Source organism: Mobula hypostoma, chromosome 10 (assembly GCF_963921235.1).
Source record: "Mobula hypostoma chromosome 10, sMobHyp1.1, whole genome shotgun sequence".
NCBI classification, from domain to species: domain Eukaryota; kingdom Metazoa; phylum Chordata; class Chondrichthyes; order Myliobatiformes; family Myliobatidae; genus Mobula; species Mobula hypostoma.
Genome location: NC_086106.1, coordinates 45,450,104 through 45,477,529, shown reverse-complemented (window position 1 = coordinate 45,477,529; position 27,426 = coordinate 45,450,104). Strand labels below are relative to the sequence as shown.

At 41.9% G+C, this 27,426-nt stretch overlaps 1 protein-coding gene across 1 annotated transcript in view; it reads left to right on the top strand.

Moving 5' to 3' along the window:
• Positions 1 to 20,724, top strand: part of LOC134352880 (integral membrane protein 2A-like) — a 34,717-nt gene extending 13,993 nt beyond the window's left edge. Inside the window, exons 3-6 of the mRNA XM_063060443.1 lie at positions 11,377 to 11,574; positions 13,053 to 13,163; positions 14,366 to 14,516; positions 19,890 to 20,724. Coding sequence (XP_062916513.1) covers positions 11,377 to 11,574; positions 13,053 to 13,163; positions 14,366 to 14,516; positions 19,890 to 19,978 — 549 coding nt within the window. The 3' untranslated portion in view covers positions 19,979 to 20,724. The remainder of the gene's footprint in view (positions 1 to 11,376; positions 11,575 to 13,052; positions 13,164 to 14,365; positions 14,517 to 19,889) is intronic.
• The last annotated feature ends 6,702 nt before the right edge of the window (positions 20,725 to 27,426 follow it).

The following is a 27,426-nucleotide window of genomic DNA, read 5'->3' as shown; positions in this document are numbered from 1 at the left end:
AATCCAAATATACCACATCCACTGGTTCTCCCCTATCCACTCTACTAGTTACATCCTCAAAAAATTCTATGAGATTCGTCAGACATGATTTTCCTTTCACAAATCCATGCTGACTTTGTCCGATCATTTCACCGCTTTCCAAATGTGCTGTTATCACATCCTTGATAACTGACTCCAGCAGTTTCCCCACCACCGACGTTAGGCTAACCGGCCTATAATTCCCCGGTTTCTCTCTCCCTCCTTTTTTAAAAATATGTTGGGTTTACCCCATGAAAGACTACAATGACCATGAAGCCTTGAACGGGCACCAGTGCGCATGAGTGTACGTGCCGATTTTTTTCTACAAATAGTTTTTGGTGATTCTGTATGGCGGGGGGCGGGGGGGGCGTGTTAATCACGACAGGAATATAGGTGATAAGTGGCTAATACACTCAATTTCGTTTCTAAAAGGGTTTATCTAACGAATTTAATATTAAACACAGCGCATATTTTCCTCGCATGAATATGGTGATAAGTCAATTATCAGGGGAGGACAGGGGAGCTTGAAGTAAGTGTTGAACGAACTTCCAGTAGAAGTGGTAGAGGCAGGTTCGATATTATCATTTAAAGAAAAATTGGGTAGCTATATGGACAGGAAAGGAATGGAGGGTTATGGGCTGAGTGCAGGTTGGTGGGACTAGGTGAGAGTAACGTTTGGCACGAACTAGAAGGGCCGAGATCGCCTGTTTCCGTGCTGTAATTGTTATATGGTTATATAAGTCAATAGCTTCATAATATTTTAAGTAATGTTTGGATATTAAACACACAGCACATATTTTCCCTGTATGAACATATAAAATCATTGCAACACACCAATATCGCTGAATCTGTGGGAGCTCTGGGCTTGTTTCCCTGCAACAAGATGGTCCTATCGAGGGGTGATGGGAGACAGTGATACTTGAAGGGGGTTCCTTGAAGGTCTATTCCGCAATTTAGTTTCCGTTGCATTCATTGCAGAGATATGTTGGAAATGGAAGCAACATTTTCAGTGCTTTCATGGCTATCTCAGGATATTCAGCCTTGGCTTTGATCCGAAATGCCGGCAGAGATGTTATGTCAAACACACTTTTCAGCCCGCCGTCATTTGCAAGCTCGAGGAGTTGATCTTCTTCCCGCGCTGACATGGATGATGCGTGTGTAATGACCTCGCGTGCGTTCAAGCTCAACAGTGGGCGTGACAGGGAATGAGGAAAGGTGCAGCTGACTCATATCGCCAAATCATATCGTTTCCTTGCGGCCCGGTAGCACATGCTCTGCGGCCCGGTAGTTGGGGACCGCTGTTTTATTTGAATGCATGCAGTGTACAGAGTAAAGTAGATGAATTTGTAACACAGTTACAGATTATCATGTATAATGTAGGCATCACTGAATAGTGACTGGGAGCTTAACATCCAAAGATACACATTGTATCCAAAGGACAGGCAGGTAGGCATGCCTTTGTTGGTAAAAAAACTAAATCATTAGAAAGAGGGGACATGGGGTAGGAAAATTGTGGGTATTGCTAAGAGTAAAAAGATTCTGATGTGAGTTCATGGCCAAACAGTAGCAACAGTGTGGTCTGCAAGTTACAATGGGAGATAGAAGATGCATTTCAAAAGGACAGTGTTATGATAGACATGGGAAATTTCAAAATGCAGGTAGATTGGGGGAAAACATTGGGAGGTAGATTGGGAGGAATCCTTAGGCAGTGATCATAGTAAGGTAAAATTCACCTTGCAATTGGAGAAGGAGAAGCTAAAGTCAGGACGCAGACACAAGGAATTCTGCAGATGCTGGAAATTCAAGCAACACACACCAAAGTTGCTGGTGAACGCAGCAGGCCAGGCAGCATCTCTAGGAAGAGGTACAGTCGACGTTTCGGGCTGAGACCCTTTGTCAGGACTAACTGAAAGAAGAGCTATTAAGAGATTTGAAAGTGGGAGGGTGAGGGAGAGATCCAAAACGATAGGAGAAGACAGGAGGGGGAGGGATGGAGCCAAGAGCTGGACAGTTGATTGGTGAAAGGGATACGAGAGGATCATGGGACAGGAGGCCCAGGGAGAAAGAAAAGGGGGAGGGAGGGGAAAAACCCAGAGGATGGGCAAGGGCTATAGTGAGAGGGACAGAGGGAGGAAAAGGAGAGAGAGAAAAAGAATGTGTGTATATAAATAAATAACGGATGGGGTATGAGGGGGAGGTGGGGCATTAGCAGAAGTTTGAGAAGTCAATGTTCATGCCATCAGGTTGGAGGCTACCCAGACGGAATGTAAGGTGTTGTTCCTCCAACCTGAGTGTGGCTTCCAAATTCAGGATATCAGTATTTCAGTGATGCAAAGGGGTTCATTCAGCGGTTCATTCCGACCACCCAATAATAACAGGGACATCAAGGAACAGATAGGGAGACAGCTTCTGCAAAGGTGTAATAATAATAACAACAGGGTTGTTGTGGTGGGAGATTTTAATTTCCCAGATATTGATTGGCATCTCCCTAGAGTGAGGGGTTTAGATGGGGTGGAGTTTGTTAGGTGTGTTCAGGAAGGTTTCTTGACACAATATGCAGATAAGCCTACAAGAGGAGAGGCTGTACTTGATCTGGTATTGGGAAATGAACCTGGTCAGATGTCAGGTCTCTCAGTGGGAGAGCATTTTGGAGATAGTGATCACAATTCTACCTCCTTTACCATAGCATTGGAGAGAGATAGGAACAGATAAGTTAGGGAAACACTTAATTGGAGTAAGGGGAAATATGAGGCTATCAGGCAGGAACTTGGAAGCATAAATTGGAAACAGATGTTCTCGGAAATGTGCGGAAGAAATGTGGCAAGTGTTCAGGAGATATTTGCCTGGGTTTTTGCATAGGTACATTCCAATGAGGTGGTAGGGTACAGGAATCGTGGTGTACAATGGCTGTTGTAAATCTAGTCAAGAAGAAAAGAAGAGCTTATGAAAGGTTCAAAAAACTAGGTAATGATAGAGATGTAGAAAATTATAAGGCTAGCAGGAAGTAGCTTAAGAAAGAAATTAGGAGAGCCAGAAGGGGACATGAAAAGGCCTTGGCGAGCAGGATTAAGGAAAACCCCAAGGCATTCTACAAGTATGTGAAGAGCAAGACGATAAGCTGTGTAAGAAGAGGACCAATCAAGTGTGACAGTGGAAAAATGTGTCTGGAACAGGAGGAGTTAACAGAGGTACTTAATGAATACTTTGCTTCAGTATTTTCTACGGAAAATGATCTTGGCGATTGTGGGATGACTTACAGTGGATTGAAAAGCTTGAGCATGTATATATTAAGGAAGTGGATGTGCTGGAGCTTTTGGAAAGCATCAAGTTGGATAGGTCGCCAGGACCAGATGAGAAGTACCCCAGGCTACTGTGAGAAGCGAGGGAGGAGATTGCTGAGCCTCTGGCGATGATCTTTGCATCATCAATGAAGACAGGAGAGGTTCCAGAGGATTGGAGGGTTGCGGATGTTGTTCCCTTATTCAAGAAAGGAAGTAGAGATAGCCCAGGAAATTATAGGCCAGTGAGTCTTACTTCAGTGGTTGGTAGGTTGATGGAAAAGATCCTAAGAGGCAGGATTTATGAACATTTGGAGAGGCATATTATGATTAGGAATAGTCAGCATGGCTTTGTCAAAGGCAGATCGTGCCTGACGAGCTTGATTGAATTTTTTGAGAATGTGACTAAACACATCGATGAAGGTAGAGCCATAGATGTAGTGTATATGGATTTCAGCAAGGCATTTGATAAGGTACCCCATGCAAGGCTTATTGAGAATGTAAGGAGGCATGGGATCCAAGGGGACATTGCTTTGTGGATCCAGAACTGGCTTGCCCACAGAAGGCAAAGAGTGGTTGTAGATGGGACATATTCTGCATGGAGGTCGGTGACCAGTGGTGTGCCTCAGGGATCTGTTCTGGGATCCCTACTCTTCGTGATTTTTATAAATGACCTGGATGAGGAAGTGGAGAGATGGGTTAGTAAATTTGCTGATCACACAAAGGTTGGGGATGTTGTGGACAGTGTAGAGGACTGTCAGAGGTTACACCAGGATATTGATAGGATGCAAAACTGGACTGAGAAGTTCCAGATGGAGTTCAACCCAAATAAGTGTGAGGTGGTTCATTTTGGTAGGCCAAATTAATGGTAAGATACTTGGCAGTGTGGAGGGTCAGAGGGCTCTTGGGGTCTGAGTCCATAGGACACTCAAAGCTGCTACGCAGGTGGACTCTGTGGTTAAGAAGGCATACGGTGCATTGGCCATCATCAACTGTGGGATTGAGTTTAAGAGCTGAGAGGTAATGTTACAGCTATATAGGACCCTGGTCAAACCCCACTTGGAGTACTGTGCTCAATTCTGGTCGCCTCACTACAGGAAGGACATGGAAACCTAGAAAGGGTGTAGAGGAGATTTACGAGGATGTTGCCTGGATTGGGGAGCATGCCTCATGAGAATAAGTTGAGTGAACTCGGTCTTTTCCCCTTGAGCGACGGATGATGAAAGGTGACCGGATAGAGGTGTATAAGATGATGAGTGGCATTGACCGTGTGGGTAGTCAGAGGCTTTTTCCCAGGGCTGAAATGGCTAGTACAACAGGGCACAGTTTTAAGGTGCTTGGAAGTAGGTATAGAGGAGATGTCAGGGGTATGTTTTTTATGCAGAGAGTGGTGAATGTGGAATGGGCTGCCGGCGACGGTGGTGGAGGTGGACATGATCGGGTCTTTTAAGAGACTCCTGGATAGGGACATGGAGCTTAGAAAAATAGAGGGCTGTGGGTAAGTCTAGGTAGTTCTACGGTAAGGACATAGTCGGCACAGCTTTGTGGGCGGAAGGGCCTGTATTGTGCTGTAGGTTTTCTATGTTTCTATGTTTACAGAGGCATGAGAGAAGCTGGCCAAAACTGATTAGAAGGGAACATTATCAGGGATGATGGCATAGAGGCAATGGCTAGAGTGTCTGAGAACTATTCGGAAGGCACAGGATAGATAAAACTCAAAAAAGAAGTAGTAATTTTAAGGGCAGGATGACACAACCGTGGCTGATGAGAAGTCAAAGCCAACGAAAAAGCCAAAGGGAGGGCATATAATAGAACAAAACATTTGTGAGAAATTAGAGGATTGGGAAGCTTTTAAAGACTAACAGAAGGCAACTTAAAAACCCATAAGAAAGGAAAAGATGGAATACAAAGGTAAGCTAACCAATAGTATTAATATCAAAAGCTTCTTCAGATATATAAAGTGTAAAAGAGTAATGAGAGTAGATATTGGACCAGTAGAAAATGATGATGGAGGGACAGGAATATGGAAAGGAAAAGGTGGGTGAACTGAGTAAGTATTTTGCATCATTCTTCACTGTGGAAGACACTAACAGTATGTCAGAAGTTTGAGAGCATCAGTGGGCAGAAGTTTGTGAAGCTGCCAATACTAGGAAGAAGGTGCTTGGGAAACTGAAAGGTCTGAAGGTATAGAAGTCACCAGTACAAGATACTGAACACCCAGCTTTCTGAAAGAGGTGGCTGAAGGGATTGTGGAGGCACAAGAAATGATCTTCAAGAATCAATTGATTCCGTAGGACTGGAAAATTGCAAAAGTTACTCCACTCTTCAAGAAGGGATAAAAACAGAAGAAATGAAATTATAGGCTAGTTAGTTGGACCTCAGTGGTTGGGAAGGTGAAGGAGTTGATTGTTAAGGGTGAGGTTTTGTGGTACTTGAAGGCACATGATAGAACAAGCCAGTCAGTACGGTTTCCTTAAGGGAAAATCTTGCCTGACAAACCTGTTGGAATTCTTTGAGGAAATAACAAGCAGGATGGACAAAGGAGAATCAGTTGATGTTGTGTACTTAGATTTTCAGAAGGCTTTTGACAAGGTACCATGAGGTTGCTTAAGTGCAGACGGTATTACAGAAAAGATAGTAGCATGAATAGAGTTTTGCTGATTGGCAAGAGGCAAAGAGTGGAAAGAAGCGAGCTTTTTCTAGTTGGTTGCCAGTGATGGATCTTTTTTATCGCTATATGTGAATGATCGGATGACAGAATTGATGGCTTTGTGGTCAAGTTTGCAGACAATATGAAGATGGGTGGAGGGGCAGGTAGTTTTGAGGAAGGCTACAGAAAGACTTGGATTAAGAAAATGGGCAAAGAAACAGCAGATGGAATACAGTGTTGGGAAGTGTAAGGTCATGCACTTCGGTAGAATAAATAAAAACATCGACTATTTTCTAAATGGAGAGAAAATTCAAAAGTCTGAGGTGCAAAGGGACTTAGGAGTCTTAAAGGTTAATTTGCAGGTTGAGTCTGGTGAGGAAGGCAAATACAATGTTAGGATTGATTTTGAGAGGACTAGAATATGAAAGTGTGGATGTAATGTTGTGGCTTTATAAGGCACTGGTGAGGCCCCAGTTGTTGTATTGTGAACAATTTTGGGCCCTAATTACGAAAGGATGTGCTGACTTTGGAGAAGATTAAAGGAGATTTATGAAAATGATTCCGGGATTGAAAGGTTTATGATATGAGAAGCCTTTGATAGCTCTTGTCCTGTATTCACTGGAATTGAGAATGAGAAGGGGTCTCCGAAACCTTGTTGAAAAGCCTCAGTAAGGTGGATGTATAAAGGGTGTATCATAGAGGAGTCAGCCTCAGAATAGAGGGACATCCATTTAGAGGGGTGAGAGAGGAATGATTTTAATAGGAACTTAAGGTCCAATCTTATTACACAGTGTGGTATGTTAGTGGAGTGAACTGCCAGAGGAAGTATTTGAGCCAGGTACGTTTACATAGACTGCAGAGAAAATCCTCATGAATAGGGATCCTGGGACTGGTTGGGCTGAAGGGATTGTTTCTGTGCTTTATGATCATAGTCATAGTCATACTTTATTGATCCCGGGGGAAATTGATCCTATAACTCTGCATCAGCAAGTTTTTGTACAGTCTGAATATTTCATGATTGTTGATAAAAAACACATCCTGGAGAGTGCTACACTAGCATATATATCAGAAGTAGAACTTATGGTAAATTTGGCATATTTTCATAACGAAACCTCATCTAAAGATCATTGTGTATTTCCTGTGCTTGTTTTTTTTATAGGTGTTACTGGAAATTTTCCAAGGCAAATTTTCAGAAAAAGCAGGAGGGAAAAGCCTGGAAAGATAGGCTGGAGAGCCTTGCATAAGTGTTATGAATGTTGTTGAAGAATATTCTATGGGTTGGGATTTATATTTATCTGGAAGGGCAGGAGGAGTCAGCGTGGTTTTATAAAGTGTCTGTAAAAAGTATTCACTCCCCCTTGGAAGTTTTCATGTTTTACAGTTTTACAACATTGAATCACAGTGGTTTAATTTGGCTTTTTTGATACTGATCAACAGGAAAAGACTCTTTGGTGTCAAAGTGAAAACTGATCTTCACAAAGCGAACTAAATTAATTACAAATATAAAACACAAAATAATTGATTGCATAAGTATTTATCCCCTTCAAGTTAGTATTTAGTAGATGCACCTTTGGCAGCAATTATAGCCTTGAGTCTGTGTGGTTCGATCTGTATCAGCTTTGCACATCTGGACACTGAAATTTTTCCCTATTCTTCTTTACAAAACTGCTCAAGCTCTGTCTGATTGCATGGGGATCGTGAGTGAACAGCCCTTTTCAAGTCCAGCCACAAATTCTCAATTGGATTGAGGTCTGGACTCTGACTTGGCTACTTCAGGACATTAACTTTGTTGTTTTTAAGCCATTCCTGTATAGCTTTGGCTGTATGCTTAGGGTCATTGTCACTGGAAAGCAAATCTTCTCCCAAGTTGCAGTTTTCTTGCAAACTGCATCCAGGATTTCCCTGTATTTTTGCTGCGTTCATTTTACCCTCTACCTTCCCAAGCCTTCCAGGACCAGCTGCTGTGAAGTATCCCCACAGCATGGTGCAGCCACCACCACGCTTTATGGTAGGGATGGTGTGTTTTTGATGATGTACAGTGTTTGGCTTACGCCAAGCGTGGTGTTTAGTCTGATGGCCAAAAAGCTCAATTTTGGTTTCATCGGACCATGGATTTGTAGTTGGTAAAGGAACACAGTGGAACACGGAGCCGGCCTTACAGTTAAACACCTTGTGCTGCAGAAATTAATGATATCTAATTCTTTCTGCCTGCTCATGGTCCATATCGGCCCATTTCCTGCATGTTCACGAGCCTCTTGAGCACCTCCACTGCCACCCTGTCAGCACATTGCAGGCACCCACCAGTCAGTGTAAAATAACCTGCTATACACAGTTCCTTTGAACTTTCCCCTTAACCTTAAATGCATGCCCTTTAATGTTAGATATTTCAAACTTGGGAGAAGATACTAGCTGTCTATCCATGCCTTTCATAACTTTATAGGCATGATCTCTCCTCAGCTTCTTTGGCTCCAGAGAAAGCAAGCTTGGTTTGTCTAACTGCCCTTGTAGTGCACACACCCTACTCGAGGCAACTTCGCGGCAAACCTTTTCTGCGCCCTCTCCATAGCCTCCACATCTTTCCTGTAAGGGGCCGAGCAAAATTGAATGCAGCACCTCAATTATGGTGTAACCAGAGTTTTATAAAGCTGCAATGTGATTTCCTGATTCTTGAATTCAGTGCCTCGATTAATAAAGGCAAGCATGCCATACACATGGTGATAGATGGAACTTAAGATGAAATTCTGGTAGGATATATGTTCAAATCTTCATTTATTATCAAAATATACAACTCTGAATTTCTTCTTCTCTACATAGTCATGAAATCAAAAAGAAAAGAAAGGCAACATGATAATCAACCCCTAAATCCTTCCTCCCCGCACAAAAAAAAGAACAAAGATGTAACAGGCACATCAACCCTCCTCTGCGCACAGAATACAGACAAAACCGTAAGACTTGAAAAAAGTCCAAGTCCACATCCAAAACACAGAAAACCTGGGTGGCATTCTCCCTCTGTAGCAAAGTGATCTCACCAGTGATAAAAGGCAGTCTCCCTTCTCCTGAAGAGTGATCTCAGTAGCAATAAAAAGGCAGTCTACTCTCTCGTTGAAGAGCAGCCTCACCAGCGATAAACAGGCAGCCTCCATTCTCAATGCAGAGCAATCTCACCAGTGATAAAGAGGCAGTCTGCCCTCTCTGGCAGCAGGGCAATCCCCCAGCAATTTAAAAAAAAGGCAGGCAGCTGGCATTTCAATTTCCCTCGTCACTTTAATTGGTAAATAATGGAGGCTTTAATCGGCAAAACTGAGTTGAACATTGGCTCGCAACCTTCTTGCAATGAGGTTCCCACATGCTGCCTCTGCCTCAGCTTCCTTGGAGACTGCAGAGAGCTGAAACACCCAAACAATCTCCGAACTGCAAATAACAGGCTCCAACGGTTCCAGAATCACGTTCAAGACAAAAAACAAACATATAAGACATAAAAGAAGTGAAATATATGGTTTCATGATCTATCCTATCCATAAGATATTATTTGAAGTAGTTTTGTATGCAGGCGCATCTTGACTGGAAGTCAGAATAGTTCATTTGATGGCAGGGACCTGAGGAGCATTGAGACAGACTATAGGTTTTCAGTCTCCCTGAAAATGGTGACGTAGACAAATAGGTTACTGAAAAATGCATTTGGCATACTTGTTTTGAGTGAAGCATTTACTTGTTTCGATAAGATGCTGCACAAAAGACTTGTCCATAAGATAACGATGCACAGAGTTGGGGGTGATGTGTTAGCATAAATAGAGGATTGGTTAATTAATAGAAAGCAGAGAGTTGGGATACCTGGCTGTTACTCTGGTTGCCAATCAGTGGAGAGTGGTGTGCCGCAGGGATCGGTGCTGGGCCCACAGCTGTTTACGATATGCCTTAACGATCTGGAAGAGGGGACTGAGTGTAGTGTATCTAAGTTTGCTGATGATACTAAATTGAGTGGAAAAGCAAATTCTGCAGAAGATACAAAGAGTCTGCAGAGAGATAATTGACAGATTAAGTGAGTGGGCAAGGGTCTGGCAGATGGAGTACAATGTTGGTAAATTCGAGGTCATCCACTTTGGAAGGAAAAATGGAAGAGCAGATTATTATTTAAATGGTAAAAGATTGCAGCATGCTGCTGTACAGAGGGATTTGGGAGTGCTTGTGCACAAATCTCAAAAGGTTGGTTTACAGGTGCAGCAGGCTTTCAAGAAGGCAGTGGAATGTTGTCTTTCATTGCTAGAGGGATTGAATTTATGAGCAGGGAGGATGCTACAACTGTACAGGGTTCTGGTGAGACCACATCCGGAGTACTGCACGCAGTTCTGGTGTCCTAACTTGAGGAAGGATATACTGGCTTTGGAGGCAGTGCAGAGGAGGTTCACCAGCTTGATTCCAAAGATGAAGGGTTAGTCTATGAGGAGAGATTGAGTCACCTGGGACTGTACTCGCTGGAATTCAGAAGAATGAGAGGGGATCTTACAGAAATATAGAAAATTATGAAAGTGATAGATAAGAGGCAGGAAAGTTGCCTCTAATAGAACTGGTAGGCGAGACTGGAACTAGGGAACATAGCCTCAAGATTTGGGAGAGTAGATTTAGGATGGAGATGAGAAGGAACTGCTTTTCCCAGAGGATGGTGAATCTGTGGAATTCTCTGCCCAAATGAAGCAGTGGAGGCTACCTCTGTAAATATATTTAAGACAAGGTTGGATAGATTTTTTGCAGAGTAGGGGAATTAAGGGTTATGGGGAAAAGGCATTAGGTAGAGACGAACCCATGGTCAGATCAGCCGTGATATAATTGAATGGTGGAGCAGGCTTGGACCAGATGGCCTATTTCTTATGTTCTTATGAAACAGTTGGAAGTGAAGAAATTCACTTGGATTTTGCCTGGATTAAATAAGTTTAGTTGAGTAGCTTTCACAAGTTTAACATGTAAGGGGATAAATTTAAAGGAGACTTGAGGGATAAGATGTAGAGTGAGTTCCTTGTGAAGCTTCAAGTAGATACGTGCATTTAAATGCTTAAAGGTGCTTTAACAGGTAAGGAAGTATAGAGAGGTGAGGACACATCATGGGGAAAACTGGATGAGTATTTGTCCACAACAAATACTCAGGTGGCCTGAGTAGGTCTGTTTTTATGCTGTGCCTTTCTATGTAAAATTCAGTCAGTGGTCATTTAAATAGTGGTTCATGAAGTTGGGTTGTGAACCTAAGAGAACGTTAGAGTACTCACAATGGTATAAATAGGAATTATACAGCCTGCACAGGTGGAGTTTGCCATAAACTCTAGCATTGGTGTAATAATTTCACTCCTGGAATGGCATCTTGGAATCTGTTTAAAGCCGAGTTTGTAATTATTCTATTTCCTTTAATGTGGTTTTTACAATTGTGCTTTTTTTCACCAGAACAAAGTATTTCATGGCGAAATGCGATACTTTGATTCCAGTACCCAGCCACATACTCCAAAAACGGAAGCTCCCTACTTTCTTGCATTTGAAGATGTGCAGTTCTTGGGAAATAATGAAAATGTGGCAGTAATCAATGTCCCAGTTCCAGATTTTGAAGATTATGATCCAGCAGTCATCATTCATGATTTTGAGTTGGTATGGTTAGATCTTGCAACTAACTTTTACATAAGTTGCAGTGTTATGTACAAATGTTTTATAGTGATGCAGTATATTGTAGTCCATGGTGTTAATGTACTCCTTTGAGCATGTCATCCATGTTATATTTTTAGAGAAAATGTAAGATTTAGGATTGTTTCATTTATACTGCTGAATAACTTGGAATTATTTTACAAAGTATGATATTGTTTTATAAAGACTCATTAAATTTGTTTCTTAAATCAGCAAATGAACATCCTGCATCTTAAATGCAATGATTTTGTGGCAGATCCCTACAATTCATCTTTGCTGATTTGCAGAATGTTGTGGAATTTTGATGTTTTGTGAGGTTTGAAGTTGAATGATATATGTATTGACTTTTACACCCTAGATGATGATTATGTGTGGTGGGTGGGGTGAAATATGATAAACTTCCGTAGTGTCAAGATTTTAGTGCTGCAATTCCACGAAAGTGAAGGAGAAATTCTCAGGAGAGGAAAGAGAAAAAAACGCTCATTGGGCATTGACTTATCTATTTCATGGCAATAATTTATGACTTTTGAATAAAGTCAGTCAGAAATGTACCCGTTTTTTCATTGCTGCTCTTCTAAAGAATGAATGCCAAACAACTTTTGTCTAAGGTTTCCACTTCTGATTTCAAAATTAGATTTCTTGGGCTAAAACAAAAGTCCAGTGAATTAATTGTGGTCCTGAGTTAACTATATGATACCTGTTCAAACACTGTTTCTGATTTCTACATCAATATGTACCACATTTTTGTTGTGGTATTTTCTATAAAGCCTGATTTCCAATCTGTGGTCTTAATTTAATGCCAATTTGATTACAAATTCAGGTACCCAGTGGTGGTCTATTTTTAAAATTCCATTGGCCTTGGTTACCATCATTCATATATGCTAAGATAATCAGGATTTTACATGGTGACATATATGTATTTTGCAAATAAATTTACTTTGAACTTTGAGATCAGTCTGCATGAAGGTCGCTGATTCCTCCCTGAAGATAATTTTAGCGTGGCATCAGCTATTGTTTGCTTCACCCATGCAGACTAAATGTCAGTAACTTCATGAGTATAACCTGTGAATCAGAATTCCTTAAGTTCATGTCAGAGAGAGTGATGACTTTATAAGTAGATTGGGAAACGTTCATATCTTACTTCTGGTGCAAGTATCTTACTAGAAATTAGCATACCAGAATAAGTTTTTAAAATCACTTGAATGTAATATCAATAACCATGAAACTAGGACTGATCTGAAGTTATTAAGTGAATTTAATTTCCACAACTCCCACGGTGAGATATGAATTTGAAATGTTATGCCAGACTCAGAATATTGTTCTCTGGGCCACTACTTGTTTCAAGTACAGCTTCGATTATTTGATAGAAATGCCCAAGTTAAACGTTTTAAAATTGCTGCAGATGTGTTTCTGCTTTCTTAAGTTCTCCTGCTTTCTGCTTTTAGCTTTTGACTGCATATCTCGATCTGAGTTTGGATAACTGCTATGTGATTGCACTGAATACTTCTATTGTTATGCCTCCACGTAACTTATTGGAGCTGTTCATGAAACTTGCAGTAAGTATCAGTAAATGTGTTTTCACTATAATTCAAGAATATTATTCCTGAATTTTGGCTAATCCAGGATGGAGTTTTTCACTGGTACTTCTATATCTGCTACGATGACATTCTTAACACTGAATTTTGGTATTGTTTTACACAAAAGATTGAGCAGAGTGAGATTGTAAAAATAACTGGATTGTTCTCAGCTATTAAGTCAGGTGATTGAAATGTTAAAAGAAAATCATAGTCAAGAGAGAATTAACCATCCCAATTTTTTTGAACAATCATGAGGAAACTTTGTTCAATGGTAATAAACAGATTAGATGCAGGAAGTATCTTCTGCTAGCCATAGATAAGGGGTAAGTAATTTAAGACTGAGATTCAGCAGAAATGTCTTAAGAGTGTGGAACCTGTTTAGTCCTCTACCACAAAGTAGTTGAAACCCGATCATTAAATTATTCATGTATATTAGCTGTTTTGGGGGCAAGAGGCAATAAGATAGTGAATCAGAATCCGGTTTAATATCACTGGTATATGGCATGAAATTTGTTGTTTTGCGGCAGCAGTACATAAAAAATACTAAATTACAATAAGAAATATATAAAAATTTAAATTAAGTAATGCAAAGAGAGGAGGAATATAGTCAGGTAATGTATGTGGGTTCATTGTATGTTCAGCTATGTGATGGTGGAAAGGAAGAAGCTGTTCCTAAAACACGGAGTGTGTTCCTTCATACTCCTGTACCAGCTGCTTGATGTTAGCAACGAGAAGAGGGCGTGTCCTTGTGGTAGGGGCTCTTCATGATAGATGCCAGCTTTTTGTGGCATTATCAACGAGAAGAGGGCCATGTCCTCTGTGGTAGGGGCTCTTCATGATAGATGCCAGCTTTTTGTGGCATTAGCAACGAGAAGAGAATGTCCTCAATGCTGGGGAGGCTGGTGGTGAAGCTGCTGAGTGTGGAACTTTTTGCAGCTTGATTTGATCTTGTGCAGTGGCCCCTCCATGTCAGGCGGTGTTGCAAACAGTTATCTTATGGATATTGTTGATCAGCATTTTTGACAATTTTAGATTTGATTATTTTGGCCTTGCTCGCTGAACACTGATACTTCCCAGGAATTTGTAAATCGTTTACTGAGGGAAGATCCGTTTTTTTATATGACCACTCAAAGGTTGTAATTTGGTAGAATTAATAGATTTTGAATATCTGTTCTCAACAGACTGGTTCCTACTTGCCTCAGACCTACCTTGTTCATGAAGATTTGGTGGTAACTGAACGTATTGACAATGTTGATCAATTGGGTTATTTCATCCACCGGCTCTGTTCAGAGAAAAACACCTACAGGCTGCAGCGTAAAGAAATGGTGAAAGGTACAGTTTAAATTACGACTTGACGTCTCATGGAAATGTGCCAAAATACTAATCAAATTGTTACATTTGAAGCTTCCATTTCGAGCTGCATAGCCTCATTAGTTAAAACCTAGAGCACAGAAAGCGCCCCTTCAGTCTACACCAATCCACATATACTAATCCCATTTGCCAACACTTGCCCCACAGCAATCTGTGCTCCTCCAAATAATTTAAATGTTGTGGAGGACCAGCCTCCACCACCCAACACTCTCTTTCAGATTTCCAAAACAATCTTGAATTCAAAAGTCAACTTTTGCTAGATCCTGTTGAAGGATTTTGACATGGGCATAGATATGTGAAGCATGGAAGGATATAGGTCATGTGCAAAAAGAAGTGATTAGACATCATCAACTTAATTAGATCAACACAACACGGGAACCAGAGTGCCAGAACAGATGGTGGAGAGGGTGTGGAGGCAGACCTCAGACAAAGTTAGGAATTGTAAGGTTGATCATGGTGTGACTAGTGTCCTAAGCTGTGTATATTTCAATGCAATGTAAGAAGTATCATAGGAAAGGTTGATAATAGTGCTGAAGATGAGGTAGCTGGTTTACAGACAGAGGCAATGTGTACTGAATAGAGGCTGTTGATAGGGCAAAATTGCAGTCAGCAGGATGAGTTGCAACGTAAAAGGCAGACAAAATGGAAACAGGTGAATACAGGACTGAAGGCGTTGTATTTGAATGCGCACAGTATATGGAATGAGGTAGATGAACACACAGCACAGTTGCAGATTGGCATGGATGATGCTGTAGGCATCATATTGATGATGCTGTAGGATACATATTGTATTGAAAGGACAGGCAGGAAGGCAGAGGGAGCAATATTGCTTTGTTGGTTTAAAAAAAAAGAAATCAAATCATTAGAAAGAGGTGACATAGGGTCAGAAGGTGTTGAATCATTGTAAGAAGACCCTGATGGGAGTTGTATGTTGGTATTGTTGAGTACCGCCAAATCATTGTTGACTCATGGGGGCGCTATCTAGTTGTCCATAGGGATTTCAAGGCAAGATACGGAAGTTGATTGCCAGGCCTTTCTTCCAAGCAGGTACTCTTCCTGCCCAGGTTAGTACTTGGTCCACCTCGAAGTCCAGTGTTGATGCCATTACGCCTCTAGACAGCCCAGGAGTTGTATACAGACCCCCAAACAGTGTAAGGATGTAGTCTACAAATTAAAACAGGAGATGAATGTTAAAATAGTCATGGGTGGCTTCAATATGCAGGTAGATTGGGAAAATCAGGTTGGTGCTGGATTATAGGAGGGGGAATTTCTGGCTTTTTAAAGCAGCTCGTGGTTGAGCCCACTGGAGGTTCAGCTATTCTGGATCAGGTGTTGTGCAATGAACTAGAATTGATGAGAGAGCTTAAGGTAAAAGAAACAACAGGGCAAGTGATCAAAATATGATCAAATTTATCCTGAAATTTGAGAAGGAGAAGCTAAAGTCAGTTGTATCAGTATTACAGTGGGGAAAAGGGAATTACAGAGGCATGAGAGAAAATTGGCCAGAATTGATTGGAAAAGAACACTGGCAGGGATGAAGACTGGAATTTCTGAAAGCAATTGGAAGGCTAACAAGAGAAGTCAAAGCCAACATAAAGCCAAAGAGAGGGCATATAAAGAGCAAAAATTCGTGGGAAGTTAGAAGATTGGGAAGCTTTTAACTATGAAAGTAAGCTAGCCAATAATATTAAAGAGGGTATCAAAAGGTTCTTCAGGTAAATAAAGTGTAAAAGAGAGATGAGAATGGATATCGGACTGCTGGAAAATGTGCTGGAGAGGTAGTAATGGGGGGGGGGGGGATCAAGGAAATAGCGGACAAACTGAAGAAATATTTTGAATCAGTCTTCACTGTTGAAGACACTAGCAGTATGGTGGAAATTCCAGGTGTCAAGGGTCATGATGTGTGTGAAGTCACCATAACTACAGAGAAGGTTCTTGAAAAATTGAAAGGTCTGAAGGTAGATAAATCACCTGGATCAGATGGTGTACATCCCAGATTTCTGAAAGAAGTGGTTAAAGAGATTATAGAGGCATTAGTAAAGATCTTATAATAATCACTAGATTCTGGAATGGTTCTGGAAGACTGGAAAATTGCAAATGTCACTTAACTTTTCAAGAAGGAAGAGAGGCAGATGAAAGGAAACTATAGGCCAGTTAGTCTGACTTCATTGGAATCGATTACTAAGGATGAGGTCTCAGGGTACTTGGAGGCACATGATAACATAGATTGTAGTCAGCATGGGTTCCTCAAGGGAAAATCTTGCCTGAGAAATCTATTGGAATTCTTTGAAGAACTAACAAGCAGGATAGACAAAGGAGAATCGGGTGATATCATGTACTTGGGTTTTCAGAAGGCATTTAGCAAAGTGCCACGCATGAGGTTGCTGAACAAACCACAAGCCCATGTTATTACAGGAAAGATTCTAGCATGGAAAAAGCAGTGGCTGATTGGCAGGAGACAAAGAGTGGGAATAAAGGGAGCCATTTCTGGCTGGGTGCCGGTGACTAGTGGTGATCCTCAGGGGTCTGTGTTGCGAATGATTCTTTTTACATTATATGTCAATGATGGAATTGATGGCTCTGTCACAAAGTTTGCAGACAACATGAAGGTAGCTGATGAGGCTGACAGTTTTGAGGAAGTAGAGAGGCTACAGAAAGACTTGGATGGATTAGAAGAATGTGCAAAGAAATGGCAGATGGAATACAGTGTCAGGAAGTATATCATCATGCACTTTTAGTAGAAGAAATGAAAAGGTTAACTATTTTCTAAATGGAAAGAAAATACAAAAAAACTGAGATGCAAAGGGACTTGGGAGTCCTTATGCAGGGTTCCCTAAAGGTTAACTTGCAGGTTGAGTCTGTGGTGAGGGAGGCAAATGCAACGTTAGCATTCATTTCAAGAGGACTAGAATATAAAAACAAGGATGTAATAATGTTAAAAAGTTATTAACACTGGTGAGGCCTCACTTGGAGTACTGTGAGCAGTTTTGGGCCCCTTATCTTAGAAAGGATGTGCTGGAACTGGAGAGGGTTGAAAGGAACTTCACGAAAATGATTCTAGGATTAAATGGTTTGTCACATGAAGAGCGTTTGATGGCTGTGGGCCTGTATTCACTGGAAAGAAGAATGAGGAGTGTCCTCATTGAAACCTATCGAATGGTGAAAGGCCTTGATAGAGTGAACGTGGTGAGGATGTTTCCTATGGTAGGAGAGTCTTGCGACCAGAGGACACAGACTCAGAACAGAGGGGCGTCCTTTTAGAACAGAGATAAGAATTCCAAATCTGTGGAATTCTTTGCCACAGGCAGCTGTGGAGGTCAAGTCTTTATCTACATTTAAGGCAGAGGTTGATAGATTCTTGATTGGTCAGGGCATGAAGTGATATTGGGAGAAGGCAGGAGATTGGGGCTGAGGGGGAAATTGGATCAGCCAGGATGAAATGGCGGAGCAGACGCGATGGGCCAAGTGGCCTAATTCTGCTTCTATATCGTATGGTCTCCTTTCAGATTCCTTCTTCCCAGTCTTTTATCTTCCCCACCCACCTGGCTTCACCTATCACCTTCTAGCTGTCCTAACCCTCACCACCTTTTTATTCTGGCATCTTCCCCCATTCCTTTCAGTTTTGAAGAAGTGCCTTGGACTGAAATGTTGACCGTTTATTCAATTCTGTAGATACTGCCTAACCTGCTGAGTTCCTCCAGCATTTTGTGTATGCTGATTTGGATTTCCAGCGTCTGCAGAATGTCTTGTGAATATTATCTTCCCATGTGCTGATAACACAGGGTTGATCTGTCCAGGTAGTCATGCTCTTTGCATTAGAATGGACAGCTTGGCCTTTCATCCCTCCTGTGTACCATGCCCACTCTGCCTTGTGTTTGCATTTGACTGTTTACTCCTATTCCCTCACCACCACCTAAACTTCATCCAATTCCTTTGTCAAATTAATTTAACCCCTCCCCATAAGCATGAACAACCCTTCCTACAAAGATGCCTCTCCAATTGTGGTTCAGGCACAACTGCTCTGTCACCTGCCACCTTTCCTAGAAACAGTCAACAATTTTGTGGTGACCTGTTTATTAAATACACTATTAAGGATGTCATAAAATACAGAACAGGCCCTTCAGCCCACGATGTCTCTGCCAGTGCTGAATTAGATCATATATCCACCTTGCATATTCATGTGTCTGGCAGCCTCTTGTACACCTTTCTTGTATCTGCTCCCAGCACTTCCCCAGGCAGCCTGTTTCATTTATCCACAACTTCCTTTCTCTATCCTGTCAATGCTTCTCATAATTTTATAAATTTGTCTTCTCCTCTCAGCCTCCAGTGCTACAGAGAAAACGTCCTGAAGTTTGTCCATCATCTCCCTATAGCTCAAACCCTCTTAACCAGGGAAAATCATAGTGACCTCTTCTGCACCCTTTCCAACGATTTCACATCGTTTCTTTAAAGGGGCATGCACATAACACTCCAGTTGCAGCCTAACCGAAGTCTATATAGCTACAACATAACTCTAGGACTCAATACCCTGAACAATCTGGGTACGCATACTACATACCTTCTTTACCCATCCACCTACTTGCATGGCTGCTTTTAATGGGCTAAGGACTTGGACCTTGATATCACTCTGTACATCAGTGCTGTTCAGGGACCTGCTATCAACTGTATAGTCTCTCCTTGGTTTTGACTTCCTCAAATGCAACAGCTCAGTTGTTTGGTTCAAACTCCAGATGTTGTGTATTGTGGATGCTCCACTATGAATCCATCCACTACCCTAATTGCACCATAAATCGGTCAGAGCTCTAGCTGGACACACTTCCTGCAAACATGATCACCAGAGATACTGGAAATGTTCCTGATTTCCCAGATAGCACTGAGGAATGACCTTGTCTTTAATTTAAGGAAATAACTAATTAGGCTGAATTGTGCTTCAGAGCGGGCTTTATCCCGCTGAAGAACAACCTATCATAATTTGAAATTTCTTGCCTTTACATCCACCTTAAAGCTGTAAAGAAAGGTAAAAGTCTCTTATCTGGTGCTCCTCAGCAAAGCCTGCTTTTGCAGACCACTGCATTCCAGGTTTGTAGTATAAAACTATAGTTTCTCTCTCTGTTTTTATCCATAATCTATATAGATGAAGTTAATTTATTGTAATTAATTTTTAAAAATCACAACTGCTATTAGAAAAGATGCCCTTGTTTACTTAGCTGAAATGGTATCTTCAGGTGAATAAAATAAGGCTGCGTACATGTCAGCTTTGGCCATAAGTATAAAAGTAGTAAAACAATGTGTACTTATTTCTTTACTCACTAAGCTTGTCTTTTTCATTCATAGGAATCCAGAAACGTTCAGCTGGAAACTGTCACCAGATTAAACACTTTGCAAATAAGTTTGTCATTGCTACTTTGATCTGTGAACCATGAGAAATGATTTTTTCCCCACTGACTTTGGATGCTTTACTCATGTGGTGTTCTTACCATTATTTGACAATCAAAGGCCTTATTGGCTATGCTTTGCAAGTTGTATTCTAGTGCAAATACTGTTGCTTCCCTAAAGGCTTTTAAAATGCAGCTTCTGTTTGCACTGTTTATTTAACATTTATTCTTACAAATTTTGCAAACATAGTTTATATTCCTGATGTATTTGATCTGCTCAGAGGAATTTAAATAAAATATTGGTGTTGGGTAATGCAAAGATATCTTTTATAGTAATTACTTTCTTTAAAGTACTTTTAAGAATTAGTATGTGCCAGCATCGTGGGATTGGAATTTGTGCAACTACTGTATTGAGATTATCAATTTATAATGTAAAATTTGAACTGTGTGAAATGCCTTGTTTCTGATGTATTATTGAATAGTTTGATGTTTGCACATTTGATTATCTGCTTACTTAAAATGCAGTTCTAAAATTGCTTTAAGTGCTCACCTGCTGTCGCTATTTCTTTAACTTAACAAACTTAAGTTCTGTATCTCCATAAGCTCCATCCTTTGATTACATCTGACCTGGTTATAATATGGAAATTTGTGGAAAATTCACCAGATTTTGTAACATTTTGATAGTATATTTAGCAGGTTTATTGAACCCGGGGTCTACCTATTGGTATAGATATATAAATTACTAACCCTGTGGAGTATTAAACTTTTACCTTCATTAAATGTCTACAAAGTTATTGCAGCCTGTTTTTGTTTTATTCCATTTCAGCCTTACCATAACAGCAGGTGTTGATGACATAAAGTTATGTGATTGTGTGGGATATGCACCCTGGAAGGTGCTGCTCCAAATAACACAGCTAGATAGAAGCACTCATTAGTTCAATAACTCTTTGGACCTCACTGGAAGTTTTACCTTGGTTATCATGTTTTGGTAATCATGTTTGAAATGTCGTATCCTTTAAGTATTCAGAGACAGTGAGTAAAGCTAACACTCACAACAAGCTGGAGGAACTCAGCAGGTCGGGCAGCATCGATCGTTTCCACGGATGCTGCCCGACCTGCTGAGTTCCTCCAGCTTGTTGTGAGTGTTGCTTTGACCCCAGCATCTGCAGATTATTTTGTGTTTAGTTAGTAAAACTAATAAGGCTAGTTAAATCAATACACACAAAATGCTGGAGGAGCTCATTGGGCCCAGCAGCATCTATGGAAAAGAGTAAACCACTAACGTTTCAGGCCGAGACCCTGTTGCTTTGACTTCCAGCATCTGTAGATTTACTGATGTTTATGAAGCCAGTTAAAGACTAGTTAATAAGTCATTTGAAATTAGCACTGTTCTGAATAGGCTCGTGGTAAAAGTGTAAATCTGGTTAGTTTCACATACTATAATGTATGAATGTCAATGATAGTTTCCTTTGCGTCACTAGAGTTGGTATCTATTCTCTACATGAATTCCTGTTTCTTGTCCATAATGACTAAAATGTCCTAAGCTAGTCTTATTTCCCTGTGTTTGGTCCATGGTGGGCTTCACAGCTGAACAGGTGAGAAGACACTTAAAACGTCTCCACCCAATCAAGGCTGCCGGCCCAGATGGTGTCAGCACCAGGGTGCTCAAAGCCTGTGCCCCTCAGCTATGTGGAGTACTTCACCATGTCTTCAACCTGAGCCTGAGTCTCCAGAGGGTTCCTGTGCTGTGGAAGACGTCCTGCCTCATCCCTCTGCCAAAGACGCCGCGTCCCAGCGGCCTCAATGACTACAGACTGGTGGCATTGACCTCCCACATCATGACAACCCTGGAAAGACTTGTTCTGGAGCAGCTCTGGCCTATGGTCAGGCCACACTTAGACCCCCTCCAGTTCGCCTACCAGCCCTGACTAGGAGTTGATGCCATCGTCTACCTGCTGAACCATGTCTATGCCTACCTGGACAAGCCAGCGAGCACTGTGAGGGTCATGTTTTTTGACTTCTCCAATGCGTTCAACACCATCTGCCCTGCTCTGCTGGGGGAGAAGCTGACAGCGATGCAGGTGGATGCTTTCCTGGTGTCATGGATTCTTGATCACCTGACTGGCAGACCAGTGTGCTTGCAACACTGTGTGTCCGACAGAGTGATCAGCAGCACTGGGGCTCCACAGGGGACTGTCTTGTCTCCCTTTCTCTTCACCATCTACACCTTGGACTTCAACTACTGCACAGAGTCTTGTCATCTTCAGAAGTTTTCTGATGACTTCATAGTTGGATGCATCTGCAATGGAGATGAGGCTGAGTACAGGGCTACGGTGGGAAATTTTGTCACATGGTGTGAGCAGAATTATCTGCAGCTTAATGTGAAAGAGGCTGAGGAGCTGGTGGTGGGCCTGAGGAGGGCTAAGGCACCAGTGACCCCTGGACTGGTCAAAGAACACTTTACATCTCCTATCATCCCCTCAGTCTCTTAAATGATCCAGAGTTCATCCAGTTCCAACTCGAACTCCTGAACACGGAGTGTTAGAAGCTGCAGCTGGATGCACTCCTTGCCGATTAAGTCATCAAGTCTCTCTACCTTCCCACATTCTGTAAGGGGAGCATTCCACTATCCTGTCTGTCATTCCCTACCATTCTAACTGTGCAAATATAAAGAAGGAAAAATAATAAATAAATTGTGAGGGGAAAAAATCTACACACAATTTTTTTGCCTTCTCTCACTAAAGACTATCCCAACTGAAGCTTCAGAAGTTAAAGCCTCAAAAGCCCACTCTAACACTGTCCACTCCAAAGGCTGCTCTGCTTATCCCTGCCTTATTTTAATTTGTTCTTGCCAATAAATCCCGATCGCTGATTGACAAGTGACAGTGCGGCCAATGTCTTATGTAGTCAGTCTGTGAACCCGAGTGAGCTACATCTTTTCATGCTTCAGATCGTTGATTGACCACTGCTCAAAAGCTCTCATAACTGAAAAATGCACTCTAACATACCCTCCTCTTGGCCCCTGGATAAAAATCTGTCCTAGACAGGCCAGCCTTTGATGATCTAATTAAGTACGGCAGGGAAGATGCCCTTCATTCAGATCCAATTACATCCTCTTGGACACATTTGTCTTCTCAATGTCAATGAGTCTTTAAAATGTAGCTTTGTTGTTCAAGTGCTTGTTGCCTCCTTCCCTTTTAGTCAATTGCAGTTTACATCGCATCTTTATCTTTGTTATTCACTCCTGGTTAAGTATCAGGTTCACAAGCAACATTTCATATTCCATGCCATGACAGCAGGCCATCAGATGTTGTGCTGAGCTTTTAACTTACTCTAATTCAATATAATACATGTTTTAATATATGTAATACATTTTTGACATGTTTCAGAAAGCGAGAGACATTGAACTGCAGAAACACACTGATGATAGCACTCCAGCCACCAAAACTCCTGCTGACCAATTTTTAATCTGTATAACATAGAACATAGAATAGTACAGCACAGTACAGGCCCTTCGGCCCACAATGTTGTGCCGACCCTCAAACCCTGCCTCCCATATAAGCCCCCACCTTAGATTCCTCCATATACCTGTCTAGTAATCTCTTAAATTTCACTAGTGTATCTGTCTCCACCACTGACTCAGGCAGTGCATTCCACGCACCAACCACTCCCTGAGTAAAAAACCTTCCTCTAATATCCCCCTTGAACTTCCCACCCCTTACCTTAAAGCCATGTCCTCTTGTATTGAGCAGTGGTGCCCTGGGGAAGAGGCGCTGGCTATCCACTTACCTATTCCTCTTATTATCTTGTACACCTCTATCATGTCTCTTCATCCTCCTTCTCTCCAAAGAGTAAAGCCCGAGCTCCCTTAATCTCTGATCATAATGCATACTTTCTAAACCAGGCAGCATCCTGATAAATCTCTGTACCCTTTCCAATGCTTCCACATCCTTCCTATAGTGTGGTGACCAGAATTGGACACAGTACTCCAAGTGTGGCCTAACCAGAGTTTTATAGAGCTGCATCATTACATCACGACTCTTAAACTCTATCCCTCGACTTATGAAGGCTAACACCCCATAAGCTTTCTTCACTACCCTATCCACCTGTGAGGCAACTTTCAGGGATCTGTGGACATGTACCCCGAGATCCCTTTGCTCCTCCACACTACCAAGTATCCTGCCATTTACTTTGTACTCTGCCTTGGAGTTTGTCCTTCCAAAGTGTACCACCTCACACTTCTCCGGGTTGAACTCCATCTGCCACTTGTCAGCCACTCCTGCATCCTATCAATGTCTCTCTGCAATCTTTCACAATCCTCTACACTATCTACAACACCACCAACCTTTGTGTCGTCTGCAAACTTGCAAACCCACCCCTCTACCCCCACATCCAGGTGGTTATTAAAAATCACGAAAAGTAGAGGTCCCAGAACAGATCCTTGTTGGACACCACTAGTCACAATCCTCCAATCTGAATGTACTCCCTCCACCACCACTCTCTGCCTTCTTCAGGCAAGCCAATTCTGAATCCACCTGGCCAAACTTCCCTGGATCCCATGCCTTCTAACTTTCTGAAAAAGCCTACCGTGTGGAACCTTGTCAAATGCCTTACCAAAATCCATATAGATCACATCCACTACACTACCCTCATCTATATGCCTGTTCACCTCCTCGAAGAACTCTATCAGGCTTGTTAGACACGATCTGCCCTTCACAAAGCCATGCTGACTGTCCCTGATCAGACCATGATTCTCTAAATGCCCATAGATCCTAACTCTAAGAATCTTTCTAACAGCTTTCCCACCACAGACGTAAGGCTCACTGGTCTATAATTACCCGGACTATCCCTACTACCTTTTTTGAACAAGGGGACAACATTCGCCTCCCTCCAATCCTCCGGTACCATTCCCGTGGACAACGAGGACATAAAGATCCTAGCCAGAGGCTCAGCAATCTCTTCTCTCGCCTCGTGGAGCAGCCCAGGGAATATTCCGTCAGACCCCGGGGACTTATCTGCCCTAATGTATTTTAACAACTCCAACACCTCCTCTCCCTTAATATCAACATGCTCCAGAACATCAACCTCACTCATATTGTCCTCACCGTCATCAAGTTCCCTCTCATTGGTGAATATCGAAGAGAAGTATTCATTGAGGACCTCGCTCACTTCCACAGCCTCCAGGCACATCTTCCCACCTTTATCTCTAATCGGTCCTACCTTCACTCCTGTCATCCTTTTTTTCTTCACATAATTGAAGAATGCCTTGGAGATTTCCTTTACCCTACTCGCCAAGGCCTTCTCATGCCCCCTTCTTGCTCTTCTCAGCCCATTCTTAAGCTCCTTTCTTGCTTCCCTATATTCCTCAATAGACCAATCTGATCGTTGCTTCCTAAACCTCATGTATGCTGCCTTCTTCCACCTGACTAGATTTTCCACCTCACTTGTCACCCATGGTTCCTTCACCCTACCATTCTTTATCTTCCTCACTGGGACAAATTTATCCCTAACATCCCACAAGAGATCTCTAAACATCGACCCCATGTCCATAGTACATTTCCCTGCAAGAACATCATCCCAATTCACACCCGCAAGTTCTAGGCTTATAGCCTCATAATTTGCCTTTCCCCAATTAAAAATTTTCCTGTCCGCTCTGATTCTATCCTTTTCCATGATAACGCTAAAGGCCAGGGAGCAGTGGTCACTGTCCCCCAGATGCTCACCCACTGAGAGATCTGTGACCTGACCCGGTTCATTACCAAGTACTAGATCTAGTATGGCATTCCCCCTAGTCAGCCTGTCCACATACTGTGACAGGAATCCATCCTGGACACACTTAACAAACTCTGCCCCATCTAAACCCTTGGAACTAATCAGGTGCCAATCAATATTAGGGAAGTTAAAGTCACCCATGATAACAACCCTGTTATTTTTGCACCTTTCCAAAATCTGCCTCCCAATCTGCTCCTCAGTATCTCTGCTGCTACCAAGGGGGCCTATGGAATACCCGCAATAGAGTAACTGCTCCCTTCCTGTTCCTGACTTCCACCCATATTGACTCAAAAGAGGATCCTGTTACATTACTCACCCTTTCTGTAGCTGTATTAGTATCCCTGACCAGTAATGCCACACCTCCTCCCCTTTTTCCGCCCTCTCTATCCCTTTTAAAGCACTGAAATCCAGAAATATTGAGAATCCATTCCTGCCCTGGTGCCAGACAAGTCTCTGTAATGGCCGCTACATCATAATTCCATGTATGTATCCAAGCTCTCAGTTCATCACCTTCGTTCCTGATGCTTCTTGCATTGAGGTACACAGATTTCAGCCCTTCTACCTTACTGTCATTACATCGTTTATTCTGCTTCTCTTTCCTCAAAGCCTCTCTGTATGTTAGATCTGGGTTTACTCCATGCACTTCTTTCACTGCTCTATTGCTCTGGGTCCCATCCCCCTCGCAAATTAGTTTAAACCCTCCCGAACCATGCTAGCAAACCTACTTGCAAGGATATTGCTCCCCCTCGAGTTCAGGTGCAACCCATCCAATCTGTACAGGTCCCATCTTCCCCAGAAGAGATCCCAATGATCCTTTCTTTAAATCCCACGGGGTTTTACTTTTCTGACCAATCTGTATTGTAGGGCAACATAATTTCTTCTCAAACTCTACAGTGCAGGGTGAAAGGTTCAGTAAGAGAGCACTAAACTAACATTTGTCCAGAGGCTAGCAAGGCATGGATAAAGAGTTCAGCTCTGAATTATGCGAAGCCTTAAGTCATGGTCTAGAAGGATTTGTGTTCTTCAGATCACTTCTGATAGAAAGGAACATGACTTGAAATAATCACATTGTTTTCAGAGGAATGTATTTTTCAGGCTATGAAGATTTGATACACTAAAAAAAACTGATGAATTCTGGAACCTGTTAAAGAAGATTGCTTCTTTGATCAATTTTTATAATAACTATATAATTGCTGTGATTGTTATATGGTTATATAATAACCATGTAACGATTAAAGCACAGAAATAGGCCATCTCTGCCCTTCTAGGCTGTGCTGAATGCTTATCTCACCTAGTCCCACTGACCTGCACTCAGCCCATAACCCTCCATTCCTTTCCTGTCCATATATCTATCCAATTTTACCTTAAACGACAACATCGAACCTGCCTCTACCACTTCTACTAGAAGCTCGTTCCACACACCTACCACTCTCTGTATAAAGAATTTCCCCCTCGTGTTACCCCTAAACTTTTGCCCCCTAACTCTCAACTCATGTCCTCTTGTTTGAATCTCCCCTGCTCTCAATGGAAAAAGCCTATCCACATCAACTCTGTTTATCCCCCTCATAATTTTAAATACCTCTATCAAGTCCCCCCTCAACCTTCTGTGCTCCAAAGAATAAAGACCCAACTTGTTTAACTTTCTCTGTAACTTAGGTGCTGAAACCCAGGTAACATTCTAGTAAATCTTCTCTGTACTCTCTCTATTTTGTTGACATCTTTCC